Here is a 12650-nt window from a genome sequence, read left to right on the forward strand (position 1 = left end):
TCTGTGTTTTTTCTTTTTAAAGAGGAAACATGTTGACTGTAATGCTACATGTTGAATAAAATACGTTCAATATGTTGAACACAATAATTCCAAACTGTATAATCTGCACTAGCAAGCTTTACACTAACTAATAGAACGAGGTTTGAGTTTAATCCTGAGAAACGGGAGAATCACTCTGGCACTTTACCACAAAACGGGCCTCTGCCCTGTGGTCTATGTGCTCAACTCACTGCTATGAAATTTGAACTCGTCATATCTTATTAAAGTAAATGTAGTTTCATTTTACAAGTTTTAAAGTCATCATTAGAGGCACTGTTCAACACTCCATGAATTTCACACTATTTTGGGGCTCACCCTAGTTCCTGACGAGTCCTTTCAGAAGGATATATGAACCCAAGAACAGTAAAGCAGAAAACCGTAGGATCTGTGAATGTTTCCAAGGTTTCGGAGCAACTTAGGGATTTAAGAAGACTGAATAAGAAAAGGAGATAAGGCTTGTCTCCACGAATCCGGTTTAGCAGTACCTTTCACAGTTGCCAAATTCACAGTATTAACACACTATAAATAGTTTTGTCTCTAAAATAAGTTTTTTAGTCAGTCCTTCCCTGGCACCTCGTGGATATATAACCCCTAAACCTAAATGCCACACTGAAGGGTGGGGGACACAGAGATGGTGACGAAGTCTCTCGTGGCAGCTTGCTGAGCTACATCTAACCTCTGCAAACCACACTCTCCCTTAGGTGTCAAGTTATGCCCCTGTTTTCCACTCTGGGGGGCACTCGCAGGGTAGGAGGTCAGCATCAGCGACTGCACTCACCTAAGATTTTGCTAATGTTGGAGTTATGCATGTCGGGGAAGGCCTGAAGGATTTTCCTCCTCTCATCCTTCGCCCAAACCATGAAAGCATTCATTGGTCGCTTGATGTGTGGCTCGCTGCTGGCCCGGCTGCGGGCATCCCTGTAGACTCGTGCTTCAGCCACAGTGGCGCCTCCTGTTGGCCAACAATAATACTGCTGTAGTTTAGCTGCAGAGCCATTCATTGCTTTACTTCCTGTAATGTCAGGGCAGGAAGAACAAGATGGGTGCAAACATTATTATCTGAGTAACGTAACACAGCTTGCCGCCTGGTTCAGCTGTTTTCCCTACGCCCTTCTCTTCGTTTTAAGTGACCTCTTGGAAGAAGACAGTTTCAAATGACAATTCTATAGGCCCTTCTGATGGAGGCCTCAAAGACACACTGGGCAGAATTAATTTTGTATGTTTTATGCACCTAGTACATTTTTACTACAGGCACTTGCAGGTGGTGATTGTGCAATGACTGGCATTATTTTATGGTAACCTTTCCTGATGCGAGTCTTCCCTTCAAAAGCAGGCTCTCACCTATCATTTTAGCCTCATTTGCCAAAAACCGCAGCCACTTCAAACTATCTCTTTACCTCAAATAGAATTCTCTTTCACAATATTATGCCCTCTCCGGCACTCCTCTCGCTGCCTGGAAGCCCTTTCTACTCCTTCACTAGGTCCCACTAAGTCCCACTCATCCTTCAAGACCCAGTCACGTGTGGTGTGCTTCATGAATTAGTAAATTCAATAGAAAATATTAATTGAGCAATTACTATGAGTTAGGCATTATGGCAGCGGTTAGGGATGCAAAGGTAAATAAAAACAATCTCTGCGTTTAAGGAGTGCACAGATCAGAGGGGATACGGGCCCCAGGCAGTTATAATAGTGTGTGATAAATGCTGTAATACTGCAGTATACAGGGTACCAGAAGGGCATCAGACAAGACAGTCAGCAAATGCCTCTTAGGAAAGGTGATGGATAAGCTCTCTTGTGGAGGATGAATAAAAATTATCGCGTGAATAGGGGTAGGCAGACGGGAAGGGTAATTCAAGCCATTGGAACAGCATTCACAATGACGTTCCCCAGGCTACGTTCGTTCCTTTTTCTTTTATGCTACATGAAATTACTTGTTTATGTGACTATCTCTCTCTAATCTTTCCACTCCATCCAAAGGAATATGAAACCCCTAAAGTTGGTGTTTCTGTTTTACTCATTCTTGTATCCCCAGGATTTCCCACACTGTAGATATTCAATAAATATTTATTAAGTAAAAGATTGGTTTTCAACTTATATGCAAACTAGTAGACTCAAAGGCATTTATTTCAAGGGTCCTGATACAGTTGTCTGCTGTTTAAGGGTAGTCCTTTAACATTCCCCTATGAAACTCTATCTGAACCTCTGATATTTTATAGTTTCTGAAGAGATGACTCTAGCTAGTAACATGCTAGATTGAAAGTTCCTTGACAATAAGGCAGGAACTGGCTCTCCTTCAACTGCTGTCTCCCTAGGCTCTGGTGAAGCACTTGGCATATAGAGATTGAATTAGTAAAATATGTTAAATTAGTGAATGAGTAAATGAGTGAATAAATGAATGGACACAGCTCTTGCTTGTTTTCAAGAACGCTGCTAGTGTCACATACTGATATACGCTTTGCAATGTGGCATCTACGACATATCCCCCTATAGATTGAAAACTTCTATAGTTAAACATAAAGTGGTTCGACTGATGGCCTCAGCCAGGTTTTCTGCTGCATAAACAGGAAAGCCAACTCCCAAAAGTTTAGAAGCAAAATACACATTAAAACCAACATTTCCACTTTCTGAAAAAAGTAAAGCCTTTCAGCTCAGTGGAGTGATTATACAGGAACAACATGACCCAATCAATCTCTAGCCCTTCTACTCTATTTCTAGATACCTTGATTAAGTAGAAATTTGTTTGTGTCAGAGCTAGTAATAAATTAGAACATTAAAGTGCACTATTATTTGACAAATATGATCATCATTTATAGCAAACAAAAGACAGGATAAAGGGGCCCCGACTGGCTAATATTATCAATTCTTTTCTAAACATGAAAGAGGGCAGAGGGGCCACTTTGCCAAGACCATGCAAAAATAATATATTTTGTAAACAGCCCTTCTTTTAGGCCTACTAGACAGAATGATCCCTTACATGAAACGTCTCGGATCCCAAGATGCATAACTAATCTGCTACCTTTTTGCCACCATACCCACAGTACATTAATTTCATTTAAAATGCACTGACCATACAGGATAAATTGATTTCACTTTATATGGGTTTGACAGCCATGTTTATTGTGCAGTGAAATGTAGTGTAGCTTCCAGCTGACAATATCCATCAACACAGGGCAATATGCTGACTGCTGGGCCAGATGAAGGCATACATTACTCTGGAAGTGAAACACTCATTCAGATACGACAGTGTCTTCTCCTGAGGATCACCATGGTAATTTATGATGCCCTCAGTGCCATTACTTTACAACTGACATGGATTCAGCAATTTATATACTTGCATGCATGCACATAAAAGGAGACAGGCTTGTGGAGAATGTCAGAGGCAAAAACATTTCAATAGTATTCTAAGGTAACTACTATGCCACAGGTGATTAACATTTGAGATTTGCTTTTACCGTCATAGCTTTCTCTCTACCTCTAGCAAAACCAAATAGTCAGCTTCCATTTATTTGTTCATTTAAAAGATGTATTTCATTGTGAATGGCAAGTTTTACTCTCCTATGGACTGATGGAAATCATGGTGGCCTTTCAGACTCGGCTCTTAGTAGATCCTCTACTCCATACCAGTTGATTCTCTCAGACATGCCATACATATGTCCAATCTCTCTCCCTCTCATTCTGTACCTCAGTCTTAACAAACACTTCCTATTCTCCTTTCAAGGAACAGAGCTCAGGTCTCACCCCACCAACTACCCTACATCAACCTTGCCCCTTTCTCCCATAGTGCATGTTGTCTACATGACATTGAATTAATTTACAGAGCAGATATCTAGGACTCACCATAAATGCTCCCATAAATTGAGAAATTCAAGCATAGTACAAAGTATAAAAATGTGAATTAAGAGATAGAAAATAGAAAATGCATCTCTTTTATCTTGCCTCCTCTCCTCTCTTCCAAGGAAAGTCAAATAAAAATCAATGAGGACATAGAGATGAATGAGCTAAATTAGGAATGTTATAGCAATGAACCAAGATTTGAGTAGAGACTTATCCAGGGAGACCAAGGTTTGAAACCACTTTTATACTGGACTGATATGTGATCAGAGTCAGGATTTTAAGAAAGTATTAAGAGGGCACAAAACCAAAAGAATGTTTAGAAAGTGCTCCTTAACTTACCTAAACTTTGCTTCATAAGACAAAATGATTAGGGAGTTATTGCGGCAGCAGTAGAAATACATATGACTGGATATGTGTGTATAAAGTCCAAAATTTTAAAATGAAGATTGTATATTATATAAACCTTTTTAAACACATGAGGGAGATTCTATAGGATACTATAGAATTGTTTTCAAAAGGTGTGCTATTATTAGTCTGAACATTTGAAGCCTAAAATCCACTTTCTGTTATAATTAAAATCTACATATCAAGTGTAACTTCATACTGCTTCATTCATTTTTGAAAATAACACCAAGCTTAAAAAAAAAAAAAAAAAGAAAAGCACTTCATTCTAAAAGAGCCAATACTAGGGCACCTGGGTGGTTCAGTTGGTTAAGCATCAGCTCTTGATTTGGGCTCAGGTCACAATCTCACAGTTTGTGAGATTGAGCCCTGTGTCAGGCTCTGTGCTGTGTGGAGCCTGCTTAGGATTCTCTTTCTCCCTTTCTCTCTGCCCCTCCCCTGCCGCTCACGCTCTCTCTCTCTCTCTCTCTCTCTCTCAGTAAACAAACAAACAAACAAACTTCAAAAATAAATAAATAAGCAGTGCCTGGGTGGCTCAGTCTGTTTGGTGTCTGACTTCAGATCAGGTCATGACCTCCCAGTTTATGAGTTCGAGCCCCATGTCTGGCTCTGTGCTGACAGCTCAGAGCCTGCAGCCTGCTTCAGATTCTGTCTCCCTCTCTCTGTCCCTCCCCCATTTGCACTCTGTCTCTCTCTCTCATAAAAATAAATAAACATAAATAAATAAATAAATAAATAGTCAGTGCTCTCCGTCAGAATCCAGAATGGTCCTAGGGAATGTCTCACAATTCTATGATGGAGTGCCTTTTACTTTTAAGAGCAGAGGAATCATTTGTGAGTTCAATGTTCATGATACATCTCCTCATGAAAAGCAGTTAGAGAAAGCCTAGACCAAAAGCTATGTACCTAGAGACTACTACTTTCAGGCCGACCTAAGTGTCTTTAATTAAAAGCAATAGAAATCATAAATGACAGGTACTGAAAGGCCAGGAGGTCAATAACACCACACTAGGCACCACGGGAAAGAACTGTTCCCTGTACTCCAGGAATTCCTGCTCTCTTCAACTTCCCCAGGGGGCTTGGTTTGATTAATTCATCCTTTGTCTCCATATCATAGTTCAGTAAAGGCAAACTTTCAGTTAGACAAAGAAAGATAGTCTATGGGTAGAAAACTGAAATTGCCAAGGCAAAGACCTCCTTAGGAATCTGTGATTTAAATGATTTAAAATGAAGACAGAAAGTTGAGTTTTTCCAGGTGGGCTGGAAAGAAGGCCAGTGTAACCATCATAGCCTATGGCAATGGTCCTGAACTAATCCTAGAGAGGCCCGCTTCCTGGGTAAATTCCAAGGGTTATGTGAGTGAATGAGTAAGTGGTAAGTGTTTGGTATGTGTGTTCTTCCCTACAGAAGAACTTTGGCTAATTCTATAATGTGCCTAGTAATCATTTATTTATGCCTTAATTCAGCAAACACTTCTGACAAATTTCAGATAGACCCAACATTGTGATTGGGTATACAAAGAATGATAACACATGTGCCTTTTTTTAAAGGGATTTGGTCCAGTGAGGGAAATAGACACATAAACAGAAAATTACAAAACAGTATAAGTGCCAACAAAGGTAATTTAAAAGTACTATGAAAGCAGAGGAGAGGGGCTATTAATGTTGTTAGAAGGAACAGAGATGAATATCAGGGAGGCTTCAGAGATGCAGCGGTGCTTGAGCAGCATCTTAAAGGAAGAGGAAAAATTTACCAGCAGGTATGGGTGCGAAAGTATTCTAGGCTGGAGAATCTGTGTGAATAAAGACACAGAGATACGGCAAAATGGTGGTAGAGTTTTAGGGAATAAAAAGAAGCTGACTCTGGCTTGGGCTTATAGAAGAAAATAGGGGAGCACCAAAAGATGAAATTAGAGAAGTGGAGGACAGATTTCTAGGTACCTTGAATGCCAAGTGAAGAAGTCTTCAAAGTTTTTAAGTGGGGGTAGTGACATGAACAAATATATTCAAGAAGACATCAAAATGGAAATCAAATGAGAAATTACCTCTGAATAATTCTCAATAAGTCTCAATGATTACTAATGAACTGATAATAAACCTATAATTTATAATCTGCAATATGCAATATACAGTAAAAGATTACTAGTTGTACAAAAAAAATCCACTAAAATATGACCCAGAGATAATAACAACCAAACAAAACAGAACAAACAAATAAAACCTCAACAGAAGGAGAAACTGAGATGACTCACATAGTGTAATTAACAAACAAGAGCTTTAAAGTAACCATTATAAATATGTTTGAGAACTTAAAAGAAAAGATTGTCATAATGAATACATAGACAGGGTCAGGGGATGCTTCAGCAGGGAAATGAAACTTGAAAGAGAAATGGAAATTCTAGAACTGCAAAATATATTTGAGATGAAAATTCACTGATTGGATTTCACAGAAGTTTGGAGTGCAGATAAAGGGTCAGTGAAGTTGAAAATACAACAAAAGAGGAGTGCCTGGGTGGCTCAGTCGGTTAAGCTTCCAATTTCAGCTCAGGTCATGATCTCGCAGTTTGTGAGTTTGAGCCCCACGTTGGGCTCTGAGCTGACAGCTCAGAGCCTGGAGCCTGCTTTGGATTCTGTGTCTCCCTCCCTCTCTGCCTATCCCCTGCTCACATTCTGTCTCTATCTCTCTCAAAAATAAACAAACATTAAAAAAAAAAAGAAAAAAAATCAAAAGAAATTATTTAGTCTCAAAATCAAAAAGAATAAAAAAGCTAAAAACATAAACAGAGATTCAGCAATATGTGGAACAACACTAAGAGTCCTAGAATATGTGTAACTGAAGTTCCAGGTAGAAGAGAGAGAGAATCATGACTGAAAAATATCTGAAGAAACACTGGTTGAAAATTATCTGAATTTGGTGAGAATCATCAACTTACAGGTTCAAGATATTCAGGTAAATGCAGTTATAATAAATACAAAGAAAACCATACCTAGACACTAGTCAAACTGCTGAAAACCAAAGACAAAGGGAAAATTTCAGAGAAACAGGGCACATTACATACAAAGTAATAATATAAATAATCACTAATTATTCATAAGAAACAATGAAGGCTAGAATGCTGAAATTAAATAAATCAACTCAGAGATGGCTCAAATTCAGAACATATTCTCCAAAGACAAATGTGAAATACATTTTCAGATAAATAAAAGCTGAAAAAATGTATTACTTGCAGACTCATACCAAAAGAGATATTCAAAAAAATCATTCAAGGTGAAGAGAAATAATTTCTGACAGAAACTTAGATATTCATGAAGAAAGGAAGAGCATCAACAATGATAAATGTGACTAAAAAAACAAAAACAAAAAAATCCCTCTTTGTTTCCTCTCTGGATTTCATTAATAAACAGCTGATTTTGTATTTGTTTTTAAAAGACAAGGAACTATTTAATATAAAATATAACACTGTACTGTGGGACTTATAAGAAGTAAAACATGAGAACAATGGCACATTAGCACAAAGGATAAGGTACTAACTGGTATTAAGTTGTTAACGGTTTATTTTACAAAAAGTGGTATAATTTTAGCTGTAAGAAGACTCAAAGATTCATAGTAAATCACTAGAAACAACAAGCAAACAAGATACAAAAAGGTATAGGTAACATGCCAGTAGAATAATTCAAATGGAAGACTGAAAAAGGACTGAAAAGGAGACAGTAAAATGATCAGTGGTTGCCATGGGTCAGGGAAGGAGTGATGAACAGACAAGACACAGAGGATTTTTAGCACGGCGAAAATACTCTGTATGATTCCTAATGATGGATATGTGTTACTATACATTTGTCCAAATCCATAGAATGTACAATACTTAGAGTAAACACTAAGGTAAACTATGAACTTTGGGTCATTATGATATGTCAAGATAGGTTCATCCATTGCAACAAATGTACCACTCTGGTGGGGTATGTTGACAACAGGAAAGGCCGTGCATGTGTGGGGGAAAGGGCAATCCCTGTATCTTTCCCTCAAATTTACTGTGAATCTTACTGCTCTAGAGAAATAAAACTGTAATAATAATAATAATAATAATAATAATAACAATAATAACAAAAACAGAATAAAAAATAGCAAATTGTAAGACTTAAGCCCATCAAATTCAATAATGACCTTAAATATAAACAAGTTAAATAATTCAAGTAAAATCACAGATTCAGCATGGATAGAGTTGAAATCAATGAAATACAAAACAGATACAATAAAGACAATTTACAAAGCCAAGGATTAATCATTCAAAAAGATAAATAAAATTGATAAACCCCTAGTAAGACGATCAACGAAGAGAGAAAACAAAAATACCAGTATTTGGATTGAAAGAGGGAGTTTTACTATAGACATTACTCACATTAAGAGAATAATAAAAGACTGTTGTAAATAACTTAATTCCCATAAACTTAAAAACAGATAAAATGAATAAATTTCTTGAAAGACACACACTACTAAAATTTACTCAAGAACAAATAGAAAACCTAAATACTAGTATAGCTAATAAAGAAACTATATTTATAACCAACAACCTTCTCATGAAGAAAAATTCAGTCCCAAATGGTTTCACTGCTAACTCTTTCAAACACTTAAAAATTAAAATAACTTTATACAAAATAGGATAAGTAGAGTTGGAAAGAGTGGCCCCAAATTTATTTTATGAGGTGGCATCATACCCTGACAAAGATTTGAACATACATGCAAAAATTCTTAAGAAAATATTAGCAAATTAAATCCAGCAATATGTAAAAGAGATAATAAATCATGATTAAGTAGAATTTATCTCAGGAATATAACATTAATTTAACTTGTGAAATCAGGCAATGTAATTCACTATATAACAAAACAAAGGGAAAAAACATGATCATCACAATAGATTCAGAAACTGGTTTTAACAAAATTCAATACCCACTCATGTTAAAAGCTCACAGGAAACTAGTAATAGAAGAGAACCTCCTCAGTGTGATAAGGGGCATTTAAAAAGAACCTGTAGGACATCATACTTATTCCCCTAAGAGTGAAGAACAAGGCAAGGGATGTCTACTCTTACCATCGCTTATCAACACACTTCTGCAGGTAAAGAAATAGAAAGCATCAAACTGGAAAAGAATACGTAATGCTATTTATATTCATAGATAATATAATTGTTTACATAGAAAATCCTAAGGAACCTGCAAGATAATTACTAAAACTAGTAAGTGAATTTAGCAATACTGCATTATACAATATAAAAGTACAGAAATCAATTGTATTCCTATATACTAGCAGCAGACAACTAGAAAATAATTTTTTTAGGTTTTCATTCATAATAGCATCAGAAAATAAAACACAAATAGATAGAACCAAAAACGTATGCAAGACCTCTACACTAAAAATAATACATTTTTGAGTTAAAGAAGACCTAAATAAATGGAGGAATACACCATGTTCGTAGATCAAAAGAGTCCAAATTGTTAAGATATTAATTCTTTCCAAATTTATCTACGTATTCAACCCATCCTCAATAAAAAAATCTCTGAAAGACAATTTCTTTTAGAAATTGACAACTTGATTTTAAAATTTACATAAAAAATAAAGCAGTAAGAACAGCCAAAACAAACTTGAAAAAGTTGGAGGATTCACACTACTCAATTTCAAGATTTACAGTACAAATACTTTGTAACATTTGTAAAAAAAAAAAAAAAAACAAAAAACCCTAGACTTAAAAAGACAGCATGACATAGGCAAATCGACCACTAGAACAGAATTTGAGAGTCCAGAATTAAACCTTCACATATATGGTCAATTTTCAATAAAGACTTGGGCTGTTAAAGTGGGAAATGATAGTCTTTTCAACAAGTAGTACTAAAACAAGTGGATAAATATGTGGAAAAAAGTGAGCCTTGACCTCTTATCACATACTACTCTCAACAATTAATTTGAGATGAATCATAACAAACCAAAAGCAAAAACTCAATGAATACATAACAGAATATTTTGGTAACATTGAAATAAGCAAAGATTCTTAGATACAGCATATAAGGCACTATATATATAAGAAAAATGATAAGATTAACTTTACCAAATTAAGACTCTGCTCATCACAAGTCATTGTTAAAAAATGAAATGTCAAAGCCCAGACTGGGAAGAAATATTCAGAATACACATATCTGACAAGAACTTATATCAAGAATAGATGAAGAACTACAGAAAAATACCAATCTAATTTAAAAAATGGCAAAAGACATGAACACTTTATAAAAGATATAGTTATCTTTTGATAACAATGAACACATGAGAAGGTATTCCATATCATTAGTCATCAGGAAAATACAAATGAAAGTCACAGTGGATACCGCTTTCTACACACTTACACACTGGAATGGCTTACAACACTAAACATTGGCAAGAATATGGAGCAACTGGAACTCTTAATATATTGGTGGTGAATGTGTCAAATGGTGTAACCATTTTGGAAATGGCTTGGCAGTTTCTTATAAGGTAAAATATATACTTACCAGTGACTCAGGATTTCCACTCGTAGGTACTTACCCAAAACAAATAAAAACTTTGTCCAGAAATAGATTTATGCAAGAATATCATAGCAGTTTTATTCATAATAACCACATAATGAAAATAACTGGAGAATGGACAAATTGTAGTATTTTCATGCAAAGGGACATTATTCAAAATAAAATTGTTTTAACACTTAGTTTTTTAAAAAAGCAAAAACAAAGAACCAAAATAAAGTAGAAAACCAGAGAAACAAAAGTGATTTTCCCTGAAGGTTTTTTTTCCCCTCTGTGGACCTAGCATACTCTGGCCATTGTGAACTCAAAAAGTTGGTCTCATTGACTAAAATAATGATGATGATAATGATGATAAATATATATGTATATATGTATATATATTCAGTAGGGCAAAAAGCATCTTGGTAAAAAGCAACATAAATATATACCATTGGGTTGCTTGATAATCACAGTATTTTAGGCTACTTCAGTCTATCAACAGAATAGTTGATTTTCACATGTGGGATTCTGGAAAGAGTTACATGATACAGTTAATAGTCCCTTATTTGGGTTAATAGAAATAATGGTAATGAGTGCATCAGAAACAAAAATATAGAAGATGAAGGAATTTTAGAAGGGGGCTTGAAAAATTAGGAAAGATGGAGGGTATTAATTTCATCATGTTTATCCCATCAGATCTTACTATTGTAGAAATCCAACTCACTGTGCTGTAGGAATGGCTGACAACTGTCTGTCTATGATTATGGAAGTTCCGCTAACTTCACATTCCTGCTTATTGCCAGAAAGTGAATTTACTTTCATCATATGAAGGCTGCTTGGAATTCAAATTTGATTTCTTCTTACAAAAACACAACAAAATAAAACACAAAACAATTTTACTATCCTAGTGGTTTACTTGGCAGGAAAATACATTCCATGGCTGAACAAGAGTCTTAATCATTAGGGTGATGTGTTCATCTTCTGAGAAGGGATGCCAGGGGTAAAGACTATGGTTTGTTCTTTGTGTCTTTTATACAAGATTAGCTGGATAGGTTAGCAAAGAAACCTATTGATGGGTGCCATGATTTGAAGAAGGCAAATACAAAATATGGATGCGTAGGTCTTCTGAGCTAGAGCCTGGTATAAAAATAGGAACCAGTGGCACAAGAACAAAAGATAAATTACCTGTGGTACTTTGATTAAGGTGTTAATTCTTCATTTGTTCAATGTGGGGGAAGTCCATAGGTAAATTTTCATTTCCTTGATTTCATCTTAAAGTTCCTTAATCCCACTAAAAACAACTACCTTACTTAAGTTGAATCTAAAGTTCAACTATTAAACTTTATAGCAAGTAATTCACTGAATAAACTAGATAGATAAGTAGATGATAGATAGATGACAAATGGATAGATAGATAGATAGATAGATAGATAGACAGATAGGAATAGTATACACATAATGAAAAAATTCCATTGGGAATTTGGGCAACAGACATTTCACTAGACTAAACTGGAGGTCAGTTTCCAGGACAGACATACCATGTGTTTTAAGTAGTTTTACATACAATAATATTTACAAAGTGCTTTCAGTAAATACATTATCTGAATTCTCCTCACAATGCTTTGAAATCGATAGGAGGGTAGATATATTTGCCTCACTTGACAGATGAGCAAACCAAGGCTCAGAGAGGTTGTGCTACCTTCCTCTGTAATAACCAGTTAACGATATACTGCTAATAAGGAGTGGAGCCAGATCTAGAACTTAGGCCGTCTGACTTTCAGTCGAGTTCACTTCCCCTACCCGAAAGCTACCCCAGTCACTGATTATTTCAGTGATCTGAAATAACTGAAC

At 35.9% G+C, this 12650-nt stretch overlaps 1 protein-coding gene across 35 annotated transcripts in view; it reads right to left on the reverse strand.

Annotated features, from left to right (window-relative positions):
• The window catches only part of SOX6 (SRY-box transcription factor 6), a 695707-nt gene that overhangs the window by 20126 nt on the left and 662931 nt on the right, over positions 1 to 12650 (reverse strand). For 31 of the 35 annotated variants that reach the window (XM_045039006.1, XM_045039005.1, XM_045039007.1 and 28 more), the window contains one exon: positions 818 to 1051. In XM_045039006.1, coding sequence (XP_044894941.1) covers positions 818 to 1051 — 234 coding nt within the window. The remainder of the gene's footprint in view (positions 1 to 817; positions 1052 to 12650) is intronic. The other 4 variants (XM_019812124.3, XM_019812119.3, XM_019812118.3 and 1 more) reach the window with 1 other exon arrangement.

The sequence above is a fragment of the Felis catus genome, chromosome D1 (assembly GCF_018350175.1).
Source record: "Felis catus isolate Fca126 chromosome D1, F.catus_Fca126_mat1.0, whole genome shotgun sequence".
NCBI lineage: Eukaryota > Metazoa > Chordata > Mammalia > Carnivora > Felidae > Felis > Felis catus.